At 32.0% G+C, this 14,505-nt stretch overlaps 1 protein-coding gene across 7 annotated transcripts in view; it reads right to left on the bottom strand.

Annotated features, from left to right (window-relative positions):
• The window catches only part of Cntln (centlein, centrosomal protein), a gene marked incomplete at its 5' end in the record, with an annotated part of 307,086 nt that overhangs the window by 30,293 nt on the left and 262,288 nt on the right, over positions 1-14,505 (bottom strand). For 4 of the 7 annotated variants that reach the window (XM_013516378.1, XM_013516379.1, XM_013516380.1 and 1 more), the window contains 5 exon segments: positions 5,089-5,274; positions 5,602-5,739; positions 6,966-7,092; positions 8,580-8,677; positions 14,104-14,295. In XM_013516378.1, coding sequence (XP_013371832.1) covers positions 5,089-5,274; positions 5,602-5,739; positions 6,966-7,092; positions 8,580-8,677; positions 14,104-14,295 — 741 coding nt within the window. 7 annotated transcript variants of the gene reach the window in all.

Below are 14,505 nucleotides of genomic sequence, written 5' to 3'. Positions count from 1 at the left end.
AGAAGATTGTATCATTTTTACCTTACTTCTGTTTATGTGATGTGTTACGTTCACTGACTTATGTATCTTGAACCATCCTTGCATCTCTGGCATGAAGCCTCCTTGATCACGCTGCATGATCTTTTTGATAATGCACTACATTCTATTTGCTAATATCTGGTTGGGGAGTTTTGCATTTATGTTCATTAAGGAGACTGGCCTACACTATTCCTTTTTAGTTGGACCCTTATTTGGTTTTAGGATCAGCATGATACTAGCTTCCATAAATGAGTTTGGGAGTACTCCATCCTGTTCAATTTCTTTGAAGAACTTGAGTATTGGCAATATAATATCCTTAAAGGTTTTTCTAGAATTCAGCAGTGAATCCATCAAGTCATGGGCTTTTTTTAGTTGGTAGACTGTTTATTACTGTGTCAATTTCATTACTTTTTATAGAGTTGTTACACATATTTATGCCTTCCTGGCTTAGTTTTGATCATTTGTATGTATCTAACAATCTGTCCATTTATTCACAATTTGCTAATTTGTTGGAATACAATTTTGCAAACAATCTTCTGGATTTCCAAGGTGTCTGGTGTGATTTTACCTTTTTCATTTCTAATTACATTGATGTGAATCTTTCTTGTTTTTTCTTGGTAAGTCTGGCTAGGAGCATAGATACTTTATTATTGCAAAGAACAAGTTTTTAAATTATTTTTTACTCTTTTTAGTCTCAATTTCATTTATTTCCACTCTCATCTTTACAATTTCTCTTAATTTTATGTTTGAGGCTGGTTTATTCTTGTTTCTCAAGTATTTTAAGATTTCTCCTAAGGTTGTATATTTGAGATTGCTCTTTTTTTTATAATGTGAGCATTGATTATGATGAATTTTCCTCCTAGAACTGCTTTCATAGTGTCTCAGAGGATTCAGCAAGTTGTACTGTCATTGTCATTAGATTCCAGAAATTTTAACATTTCTTTTTTGATTTCTTCTGTCGTTACTTGATTGTTTAGGAGTGTACTGTCAATTTAACAGGAGCTTTAGTCTTTTCCAAAATTTCTTTTGTCACTGATTTCTATTTTCTTTGCTCAGTGGTCTGATATTACGCATGGGGTAATTTCTATTCTTTTAAATTTACTTACCCAGGCTGTATCCTATGAATAAAGAAAAGACTAAAGAGAACATAGATTCCATGCAGGGTCAGAACAAATATTTGTACTATTAATACTACTACTAATATTTATTATTTTTGTGAACCATATACTCTAGTAAGTTTTTTATAGAACGTGTCCTTGATGATTATCTTGCTCCATGCAGCAACTATGTACAGCCCCCTAACCACGTTCATTACAGAATGGGCATAGTCATTGCTTTGAAAGAGTTTTCAACATGAGCAGTGATTATGCATGTACTACAATTCTTTTTTTTTTTTTTTTTTGGTTTTTCTCCGGTACCGGGAACCGAACTCACGACCTTGCGCTTGCCAGTCAGGCGCTTTTGCCGCTGAGCTAAATCCCCAGCCCCTGTACTACAATTCTTGAAGCAGATATAAGATCAATTCCTCAGGAATTTAATGAGCCCTATCAGGAACAAGTACTATGAGGAAAATAAATGACAATATTCTTGTCTTCAATTGTGTATAATCTACTCGAAACAAAAATATAAAATGTTATAGTTATGTGCTGATTTACGAGGTACATAAAATGTTTAAGAGATAGCTATGAACCATTGTTCTACTACTGCTACTATTATTCACAATGGTAGCAACAGCCGAGACAGCATTTTTCATATATTATGCACTGGTCATATGAGATTAGACTCCAGGTGTGGTAGTACTCAGTTACGGAAGGTCTTAAATCTTAATAAGGTAGAAGCTTAAATCTAATCCAGTTCATACAGAAAGATTTGGAATGGTATTCTGAATCAGATGGTGGCTCCCAAGCACTTTTGCCTAGGCTTAGGGTCACCTGTGAAGAAAAGATTCTGATTAGCCAGTTCCTAAGACTCAACTCTCCAGCACTTTCCAATATTTCTGGGTTTGACATTAACTTAGTGGTGACCCTTGATTAGAAAAATGGATTAAACAGCAGAAGTGGTGCCAATTATCAACTACACTTTGGTCCTACTACACAATTAAGAAAACCAAATGTTCAATTATCACTACAAGTCATGAGTTGCAAAGGGTGCAATTAAATGCCAAGTTGATATATATTTTATCAGACCCATCTTAAAAAGAATTTAAGGCAGTGCTTCTAAAACTGTTTATACATAATAATCATGTATTTACTTATAAAACAGCCATTATTGGGTTCTACTCAATGCAGCTTTTGATTCAATGGGTTTGGTGTCCAGTATTATGTATTGTATTTAAATATAATAGAATCAGCAGGTAATCTAAATATCAAATTGAAACAAGGTTTGCAACATTCCTGAAAAAGTTCTAAACATGGTTTATCCAAATCTGTTATCTTTCCCTATTATATAATTTTTCAGTGTTATTCCAATTAAAAACCATGAAACCAGAGCAATCCTAAACTCATCTATTAAATTTACCTACACTCTACACCATTTTTGGTAAACAAAACAGAGTACCATTATGTCATCCTTTAAAAATAATTAGAGTTTGTACATTCACTTCATTGTTAAATATCATTGCTGGATGTAAAAATTTTTGTTTTTGTTTTTTGGTACTGGGAATAGAACTCAGGACCTTGCACTCGCCTGGCAGGTGCTGTGCCACTGAGCTAAACCCCTAGCCCAAAATTTTTGTTTTTTAAAAGATGATTTTTGCTAATCAACTTTGTATGGATAATTATATCATAACTGAAGGTAAGGACACTTCATCAAATGTATAATAATCATATGCAGTCATGAAAGTTATTTATCTATTATGAAAACTTCTGGTTTTCAATTATCTTCTTTCAAAATGCCATAGTCATAAAATATTTCAGAAAAAAACTAAATAATATTTTGAATAAACCTTATCATTATATTTCATAGTATAAATTATGGCTAAAAATACAACAAACAAAACTCTATGCTATTTTGAACAGAAAATAGAAAAACAAAGATTTGTGAAAGTATAATAAAAATGTTTCCACTTAACTAGTAAAATAGTGCCAATATTCAAAGAGAACGTTCATCACAAGCTCAACAGTAAGACTATTTAACAAGCCCTTGGATAGAAATGACATTATAAATCAGGACAAGGTAAACCACATTTACTAATTTAGTGCTTTGTGATCAGTTGGGTCCCTCTGGCAAGCATCACTGGTATCACTTTACACCAATTGGAACCTTCATTAAAACAGATAAGTATCTGTTAATAAATAAATAATAAATGAAATGAAATGTAAATAAATGAAAGTATCTTATTTCATTTATTTTGCTGATATTTTAAAATGAGAAAACTCCCAATGTATCTATGATTTCCAAAGAAACAAATTAAGCGATTTCCTTGGAGTACTATTAACAGTGGCACACAATGTTGTAGGTTCCTATTTTTAGCGGAATGAAAAGGATGTCAATATAGGAAAAAGACAGTTTTTGCCAACTTATATCATATATAAGCACAGATACATTACTACTAATAAATAATACCAATACCTCAGGAGATTTAAAGGTGTTGTACTATATGTTGAGCAGTATTCATTCTCTACTCGGGACTCAAAAGTTGCCCCGCTACCAACTCTAGAGAAAGAAACTGAAAGGAAAACTGCTTTGAGAATACTAACATGTAAATAGATGTAAAATAATATACCTTTAACTTAATATACATTGTATAGGAAAGTCTAAGTGATTAAAAGATGATGGGGATATTTGAGAAAGAAGACAGCAAGTGTTGATGCAATTTTACTTTGTAGGACATTTAAATTTTCATTTTATAAAGATTCCATAAATTGAAAATACTTTGCATATGTTAATATATATTTACTACTATGACATGACTTTTTAATAATGCATGCCATCGTAAAGGAAAGAACAGGACAAGAAGCTCAATTCAACAAAGGTTTTAAAAAAAAGAAGACTGTGATTTGACAAAAAGAGGAGAAAGACTTTAATTTCCCACTGCAATCGTTTCAGTCATTTTTAAAGGCAAATGAACTACCATTACAATTTCACACTTTAATGAAAAGTTCAACTTGATTACTTAGTGATTGCTACTGTGTGCCTTTTGTTCACAATGCACGATGGTGAATGCTCCTCCTACTGGGGAACTCGTCGTCTGTCTAGTGGCAATAGATTTGGTTACTAACTGTACCACAAGGAAGAAGAAATGACACCAAAGAGATCTGTAAACAATTCACAGATTACAAGGGCTAGAAGAGTGACAGACCCCAGAGCCCATGAGACCTCTCAATCTAGAATCTCTGCTGCGTTTCTCCAGAAGGCTCAGGGAGAAATACTGTACTGCTGATTGTATGGGACCAAAGCAAAGACCAGACGTCTAAAAGTTCCACATTACAACTTTCAAATAAACTGCCTGTTTTAACCCAGTACCTACCTATACGCCACCATTTACAGTTTTGGTGGTTCCCTGTACAACTGATTGCTCTGTTTTTCCGGAATTTTCCACTTTTTTGGTTAAGTTCTAGATGATTCAACCTGTCATCATTTTTCTCCAGGCACTTAGGTTGTCTTCCCTTTGTCCTCCTAGGTCATTTGCCATTTCTGTACCCCTTCCGTATCCTGATAGTTTGTGTACTGAACTTCTGGTGGCTACCAGCTTCACTACACATGGAGTAAGTTTCTGTTGTTCTTGCTTGGGTGATCTTTCAAAGTGAGGATAGGGTAGAGTGGAAATTACTTCTTTCATCTCAAATCTATCTTGGATACTCAATTACCACAATTTCATTACTAAGTTGACATTAAGAAATATTAACAATAGAGCAGAAAAATTTAAATTAATAACCAATAGAGCAGAAAAATTTAAATTCATAAAAATAAATGTTATTGAGAATATTTCGATCTGACATGAAGGATAGCAGAAAAAGCTTGTGAGATAGAAAGCAGAAAGAAACATCACAGTATTATTCAAATCATCTGAAGTACACGACTGCCTACTGTGAAATAATTTTAAAGTAGTAAACCACAAATAATTCAAACCTTCACAAATATGGTGAACTCTTCCACTTTCTCATTAGATAATAGCAATTTCTTCTGTGCACCTTCTAGAACCTGTTCACTTTGCAGTGCTAATCCTTGAAGCTGCTTAGATGCTGCTGTTTCAATTTCTGCAATTACAGATTCAGTCTCATTTACTCTTGATACCAGAAGACTAAGCTTGAAATCCTTCAGAAGATAAAAAACAGTATTACATAAAAAGATTTAGAACAGTTAGTTATACCTATCAGATAAGGAGAGGGTCTCATTATATTCTATATTTATTTATTTTTATTGGACAAAATTAATGATTATTTTTACTTTCAGTAATACAGAACTGTTAATGTTAAACAAATTCTTATTAGTTGCAGGATACAGATTGTTCAGATAACTGTATTTGCAGTTATTTGAAGTTTCTAAGTAGTTAATAGTATCTTGTGGAGAGAAAAGTGACATTAATAATGAATGAGACAACATTATATTCCATTTCTAAATTAAGAAGGCCTACATACGTACCTTTTTTTCTAACTCCTCTTTAGTTTTCTGATACATCTGTTCATACTGTGACTTCTCTTTTACAGCAACACTAAGTCTTTGCTTTAGTGAATCAATTAATACTTTTTTATTAGAACATTCTTCAGTTAATGTCTTTACCTACATTGAAAGTATAAAGGTAATTTTTATTCGTAAGGAATTCTACTGTTTTATCAGAAACTGAATGAGTCTAATTCCATTTATTGCTCATAAATTGTATCAAATTCAATTATTATAGGAGTGAAACTAACAATCCTTAAGTCAGTAACAAAAACCAAAATTACACAAGAATGTATGACTACATGTAAAAGTGCAACCAATAATAATATATTACATATTTCAAAGAATAACAGAAGAAATATTTTTTTCAGTTTAACGGCATTAAACACATATGATTACTTACATAAAGATTCTAAAACTATATTTGAAATGATTATTTAAATTCAAAGAATTATCAAAATTTAAAAGATAAAGATAAATTGAAAAGCCCACAGGAAGTAATTACAGCTTACATAGTTGCACGAAGGAGAAACTGAAAGTCCATATGCATATGTCATGCTCATGTTAAATTTTCCCTCCGTAAATCCATTTGAGCTAACAGACATTGACATTTTCAACTTTAACAAAGAATGTGGGGGAGGTGTTCTCTACGGAGCAGCAATAACATTTAACGGGAATGCCTAAGCACAAGCCCCTTTATGAGTTACACAAATAGTACTTTTTTGTTTCTTTAAACAAAGACTTTCCATTTTAGTGAAACACATTTTACAACTAAAAACTAACACTCTTTTCCCATGTACTATGAATTAAGTGTATAGAAAAAGTATGATTTCTAAAGAACTTGTGATAGTTAGTCATCACTTTTTCATTCTGAAATACAAACAAGTAGGTCCTTATCAATTATACTTTAAAAACACTAAACAAAATGTAACCATATATCTCAAAAATAGGAAAAGTTTTTAAACTTAAACTTACCTTCTCACAGGACAGTTACAAATAGAAACCAAATGGATGAGATTTTGGAGTTCTGAATTTTAAAACAAAAAATATACTTTCAGAGCATGGTGGCACACATCTGTAATCCCAGCACTCGGGAGGTTGAGGCAGGAGAATTGTGAGTTCAAGGCCAGCCTGGGCTACAAAGTAAGTCAAGGCCAACCTGAACTGCACAGTGAGACCCTGTCTCAAAAAGTGGAAAAAAAAATGTACTTTCAGAGCAAATTACACAATTCTGTAAAAATGAATGCATGTCCACTGAGTATTTTCTATAAGATTATTCATACTGAATATTTGAGATAAGAAAGTAAATACAGTGAAAAATGATATTTTTAGTTAAAAGTTGTTACCTTTTTTTCAAGACTTTCTAACATCTGATTAAAACTCTCATTACTTTCTGAATTTATTTTCTGACGAAATTTCAAGTCCTCTATCAAATGTCTTTTCATAGTGATATCCCTCTCCATTCGAGAAATCCTTGAAAGGCACAAAAGATATTTTATTAAGAAAATAGAAAATACTTCTAACAGTGGTCGTATCTTTCATACTAACCAATATTATTCCTACTGGTAGGTTTAAAATGCTATGTGCTATTAATAAAAGTATAAATTAGTAAAATGACATTGACTAACTATTATACAATTATGATATTTAATTATAATTTAAATAAAATACTATTTATTATCTATTATTTATTATCTATAATATCTAAATTATGTATTATAATTTAAATAAAATCCACAATCAGGTTGTGATTTGGTTATTATATCACATATATGCACTATAAGATTAATTGAGATATATTAAATTTAAGAAAACTTTATCATATTTAAATTACCTGTTTGCATTACTTAAAAAATTGAAGTAATATTTAGAGATAAAAGCCTTAAAATGTTAAGAAACAACCTTATACTTTTGTAAACAAATGTAAAATCTTGTAATATGCAAAGAAACTAGGGATGCTATCTTCTAATTTACTATCATTTGACACTGACTTCACATATTACTTTAGCAAAAGTTGTTAAAACATGAAGGATAAAATAAACGGTAGGTGCAGTGACACCTATTATTACTGTTGCTGCTACTACTGCTATCACTATTACGGCTTTAACAGAGTGGTTATATGCAAGTTAGTATTATACATATTTACATGTTTTAATTCATTCATTCCTCCTAAAACCTCATAAATTAATAAAAGTAATCTGAATCACAGAGCCAGCAGACAGAGGAGCCAGGATTCAGTGTCTCTCTACACTCCTCACCGTTAAATAATAAGTAAGACATGCCCTTTACTTCAAGATATTCTCAGTTAAAAATTTAACCATCTTTTTGTCTAATAACTTTACTTACTAATATCACTTTTACATGTTTACTTATAATGTGGTATACAGGTATATGTATATATAAGATATGCATCTTAAATTTAATGATGACTGGAATTCTATCAAACATGCTATCACCTATAAACTATATCATATTTGTAAAAGATATAGAAAAACATCATTTTGGTTTCAAGGAACAGAGCATTTACAATCCCTTTCTAATAATCACAAAAGTACCTCCAGTTATTTTAAACAGAAAAAAATTTCCCTTTTCCATTTTAGCTTTATAAGCTTAGGTATTAAACCCAATGTTATATTAATCTCTCTATATTTTTTCAAATGACTCAAAGTTTAAAGTTTTTTGTTCAGACTTCAGTCATTAATTTATATTTATTTGAAAGGTTTAATAAGGGAATTCTGCCGTTAAATATTACCCTAATACAAATAGTAAGCAGTTTGCAATTAATCACACTATACCATTAGTATTCCTTAAACGTTCATCTTACGGAGCTTTAGACTCTAACTCAGAAAGTAGAATTACACTGTTAGAGTTCTGTGGTAGTTTCTTAAGTGCAACACTCCCTAGATCTGATCACCACTAGGTGGCACCAAATACAATAGATAGAAATATGAAAAACATACTTTTCATGTGTTTCCTTCATGTGTTCTTCTTTTGCTAGGAGTTCAAGTTTCAGAGACTTCACATTTGATGTCTGTTTAGTGAGTTCATTAGTTGCATTCTAGATAAAAAACAGGCATAAAGTTCAATGTACTTTTCAATCTGGAACAAAAATAGGGTACATGTCATTCTCAAGAAGAGTAATAAATTTCTAATTATGCTGAATAACTAAACATTTTATATTTTTGAATGCTTTATATTTTTCCAATAGAAATAACATAGGTAATACTAAAATTTTTATGTATCATGCCAGGCCACAGAGAAACATAATTATATAATAATTGCAAAGAGTATATTTATGGGAAACATGAATTATTCTAGTAAAATATAAATGTGTTTGAGTAATTAATAATGTAATGGCTCAATAAAACCACATAAAGTGAATGTTGGTTTTTCCAGCAACCTTTAATACACTAAACGTTGTCACAAATAATTTGATGCTCCTCCCTTTGAATCTAGTCTTCCTCGTGACTTGCTTTGACCAAAAGAATGTGGCAGAAACGACAGTTTCCAACTTTCAAATCCCGTGGCTGGAAGCAATACAGCTTTCATCTTGGCCCTCCTGGACACTGCCATGGGATCACCTTGCAAAGAGACAGCTGAAAGACTACATGAAGTAAAACCAGGACATCCAGCTGACAGCAGAGCAACTGCCAGACCTGTGAGTGGGGATACCCTGGACATCCAGCCAGGTACATAAATCTTAGGTTTAGAAAAGTCTAGACGTATCACAAAATCCAGAAGAGATTAGCAAAAGACCTGTCCAGCCAACTGAATTGCAAGAAAAAATAATCTAATGTAGTTTTAAACCACAATGTTTTAGGATAGTTTGCTAGAGAATAAACAGCTCATAGAGAATCCCATGAATATTAAACACTTCTTTGCCTATAATGCCACCTACTATTCAAGTAGTTATATATAATTTCTAGATTTTTCAAAGCAGAAGAGTTTTGTGGTATTTACTGTCTATGCAACCTAGGAACGAGAGGTAACCACAGTATTAAGACATCTTTCAAATTTGACTCAGGTTCCAGTGAAACATGTAATCTGAGATATCACTTCATCTTTTTGGCATTTTAGCTTTTAGGATATTGTTTATATACTCATGTTAATACATTTATTAAGTTTTAAAAGTATTAAATTAATATAAATAGAATAAAATATAACGGGTCTAAAATATTTGTAGTTATATCGGTGATCTTTCTAAAATAGAATAAACTTTCTATTAGAACTACTCCTACATTTGAATTTGGGTTAATTCAGTTATAAATATGAGCATCCTCAATTATGCTAAGTGATATATTAACATAATATTATAAATATCACTATATTAATTAACTATATTACTATATATTATCACTGTACTCTTGCATAGTGATACCTTCAGGGACTACTGTGCTGTAAGTTATCTACTTATTCCTACTCTAAATGGACTCAGACTACTAAGGTTTTCTAATTTTGTTTTCTTTAAGATTTTCATATTTTCTTTTCTTCTTCATCAATTTGTTGGATGTAATTTTTTGCTTCGGTCAATAGTCTTGCCTAAAAGCAATCATCCTACCCCTTAATATATACACAAATAAATGATTTAAGGCGTTTTGTGCTGATAAAATAAATTTTAAATTTTATTTAAAACAGTAAAAAAGGTCTTAAAATATCTTCAGTGGAATTTAAGATATCTGTTTTTTTCTGTTTTTAGATTTAAGATTGTATTTTATGAAGCTGAATGCTGTACATCTGACTGTTGGATAATTGAAGGATTACTGAATTTTAGTAAGTAAAAATATGATAACTTGCCAGTACTTTTGCCATAATCTTTAAAGCTGATAACTATTTTATTTGATCCTCAAAAGTTCTTCCCGCAACAGTTACACATACGTAGCCATGTTTATAGCAGAACAATTCATACTAAGTAAACCTTGGAAGTGACCTATGTGGTCCACCAACAGATGAATGGATAAAAAAAAGTGGCACTTATACATGATGTAGTACTACTCGGCCAGAACAAAGAGTACACTGGAGTCATTTGTAGGGAAATGGATATATTTTGAGACCATACTGTTAAGTGAAATAAATGAGATATACAAGCTTAAATATTGCATGGTTTCTCCTACAAGAGACTCCCAAAAGCTGTGTAACCCAAAGTATGAATAAAGAGCAAAATAAAAGACAGTAGGAAATAGATCTTTTGTGAAAGTGAAGAGAACCAAGAGATGAAAGGAAGGGGGAAACGGGAGGGGAGGGATGAAGATGTGACATGTTCCGCACCAACCTCCCAGGAGGAATGAAATGATTATGTACTGCAAATATGTGCTAATACAAATTCAAAAACTGAAAATAAAGTTCTTATGAGATGGGTACAAAGGCACCCCTGCTTTAGACCTTCAGAGTGGTTAAGATATTTCCTTAAATTGGTCCCACAAGAAGTTATTGGCCACAAAAATGATCAAACCCATTGTTTTATTACTGTTCCATTCCCTACTAGCATCACTTAAAACCTGGTGTAAAATACATGTATCAAAAATGTCACAGTGCTAAGTATCCATCCATGTCAGCTTTCTTATAGTAATGTTACTGAATATTTTTTAAAGTTTGCATAGTGTTATGATAAAACATACACTCTGAAGCCAGACTGGCTTAAATTCTACTCTCAGCTCTACCACTTAATAGCAGCTGTGTAACCCTGGACAATTAATTTACTTCTTCTGTTTCACAACTGTAAAATAGAGGTAATAAAAGAACCTACTTTACAGGGTTGAGATGGCAATTAATATTTGTAAAACACTTCCAATCAGCCTAACAATAGATTATAGGAAAAATGGTTTAAAAATTACTTTTCACTATTACTAATTTACTGGCAAAATGGAAGAGAATATAATATGTATAATATCCTCTTTAAGAGGCAGGAAGTAAAAAAAACCCACAACACAAACTGAAGTATTATTTAACCTAGGTTGTGTAAAAAGCTAAAAAGTGATGTATGTATCATTCAATGGAAGGAATTACTATAACCTCTAATATTGTATTATCTATCTATAAAAAGGTGGATACCTGGAGGAAACATTTAATTTGGGTAAACAAGAAGAGACAGAAAATGCACATGAGCACTTTAATGTTACTGAGTGAACCTGGGACATCTAAAAAGTGCATGCAAGAAATTACATAGGAAAGACTTATATTCATTGTATAAAATGAAAAGGTGTATGTGGATCTTTAATAGATTTAAATCTAACCAACTTTCTCACTGGAGCATTAAATCAGTTAAAAAAAATAAGTTATTTCTTAGATAATCACTGTGTTAGCAGTCTGATATCTCTTACAGGCTGAATTGTGTTGCCTTAAAATATACATATGTTACCACCTTCTCCCAATCCCCAGTACTCAGAATGTGACGACATTTGGAAGCAGGGCCTGTAAATAATAATTAAGGGAAACCAACGTTTTAGGGTAGACTCTAATACCTTAGGACTGGTGACTTTGTAAGAAGAAGAAATTAGGACATGAAATACACAGAGGAAACACTGAAGATGCAGTGACAAGACAGCCAACCAGCAGTCAAGAGGCCTCAGGGGGAAACAAAACAACAGTGGACACTTTGATTTTAGACTTTCAGCTTCCAGAATTATTAGAAAATAAATGTTTTTGTTTTTAAACCATCCTGTCTGGTATCTTGTAATAGCAGACCAAGGAAACTAATACAACGCTGAAACAAATTTTTAGTAGCAGAGCATTATGTACTTAAATTTCTTTCAGGAAATTTCTATATTAAAATATGAAACAAGATAAAAATAAATATTTACCCTTTTAGTCTCTGCGTGGCCTGGTCAGTGTTCCCAGAGACCAGGTTAGATACGTAAATGGAACTAAACTGCCTTACTCTTTCGTCTCCCCTTTCTGGCCCTCACTTGTCCAGAACAAGAGAGATACACATACTGTACATGGGTAAAAACGTGCACCTGAAGATGTTACAACACACACACTTACAATACTCATACGCATCTATTATTAGCCAAACCTGTTAGATCATTTTAGAAAGATTAAATTTCTGCTAGTCCATTTACAGCAGTGAAGTCCAGTAACTAAAATATAAATCAACTTACAGCTACTAACAATTTAAACATTTTAGAAATCAGATAATTCTGGATCAAACACTGTTTTAATGTATGTGAATATTTTTTATTGGGATCATAAAGACTTAGAATCACAGAATAGAACTGCAATCTGTGCAGTAGATAAGATTAGGTAAGATCAAAGAATGTTTTAATGACTTTACCTTCATTTCCATGAAATCTAAACACTAAAATGATCAATCTGTATATTTTATGCACATTCTCTGAGAGAAGAACATATTCAAGAGAGGATGCACACCCTAACACTTGCACAATTACTCTTCTACCATCTCTAGTATTAATATAAGGGTTCAGACTTATAAAATGCTAAGGCAAGGTTTACATGTAAAAATTATTATATGATGCTGAAGAAGCATCTCAATGCCAGTTTTATAACTATTATTAACAAAGCAAAATATTTTTAAGCAATAATACACTCATTTATTTTAGATTTTATTATATCTTACTGTATTAATAATCCCACACTAAAAAATATTTTGGGCTGAAAAAAACTAATAGTCTATTTGATAATTCAAAACTCCAATACACTTTTAACAGTCATAATTATTCCATTTCAATGTTCTCTGCACATTTACAATCAACTTTCCTTTCTGGTGATACCAATTAATTATGTTCCTATATCCACTGCCTTTATTCTTCCAGCTATCAATCCCTCAACTGAAGAAAATAATCAAATATATGAAAACTGAACAAGTTTGCTTTAAGGAGTATGAAAATGAACTTTCCAATTAAAACTCACGAATTCTGTTTCTTATAAGATAACCCTATTTACAGTAAAGTGAGCCTCACTTTTAAGTTATTGGCTGTTCCACGTGGACTTTGATGGAATTCCTTATCAACAAAAGGAACACTGTATTTTCACCGTACTCTCGGATTAACTTGCTGAAATCTATTAAACCAATCTATCTTTGATTTCTGCTTCCCCTTCCTCCACTCATTTACCCTCTCCTTCCCCATCCCCAACTAACGACAAAATAAAAAGGTCAGCAAGTGCGTGGAGGAGAGGAGTCCTACTGATGTTGACACGTCAGGATCGAAAGGGCTCTATGAAGTTGAGGAGGTGTGAAGAACAGAGAGGAGTTGAGCGCTGGAGCAGAAGACAATGGCCAATTACCATTAGCTCCTAAATCAAGACTTCATTGTGTCTGGTCATTTTTTTTTTTTCAGAATAGTACTATGAATTACCAGATAAGAGTCTACCAGGTTAAAATTAAATAATGACATCAAAGTAGTACTAATTTTTAGATTATTTATACCAATTTACCTTTATTAGAATAAATTAGAGTTGATATAAACATGTCTTTGAGGCTGCAGTATTTTAATGTATGTTTTCATGCTTAATAAACTTTATAATCACCTTTAGTTTACACTGTAATTGCTTCATTTCTAAATCCATGTTCCTTGAGGAGCCCAGTGATGTAACTGGTATATGTGGAGTTGCTACCCTGGCAACTTCTTCTGCCAAACTTGTGATTTTAGATGAGGAGTCCAATTTCTTTAGTAGATCTTCATTTTCTTTCTGAAGCCCGGCCAAATCCAAATTCAGCTTCTTAAAAAAAAAAAGAAAGTAAATGTAAGACTAACTACAGTTAATCTAACAATTGTCAGCATAAGATTCTATAGGTAAGAAAATAACAAGGATGAGAATTAATTACAAAATTAGTCATAAAAAATTTAAAAATTCTATCCTCTACTAGCTTTTGTTCTATAGGGCTTGTAGAGTTCAAACAAAATTAACCAACTGTACTCAGCATCCTTA

This window comes from Chinchilla lanigera, unplaced genomic scaffold (genome assembly GCF_000276665.1).
Source record: "Chinchilla lanigera isolate Chin_1 unplaced genomic scaffold, ChiLan1.0 scaffold00033, whole genome shotgun sequence".
NCBI lineage: Eukaryota > Metazoa > Chordata > Mammalia > Rodentia > Chinchillidae > Chinchilla > Chinchilla lanigera.
The sequence above is the reverse complement of the archived record's forward strand: the minus strand, read 5'-3'. Positions and strand labels throughout refer to the sequence as shown.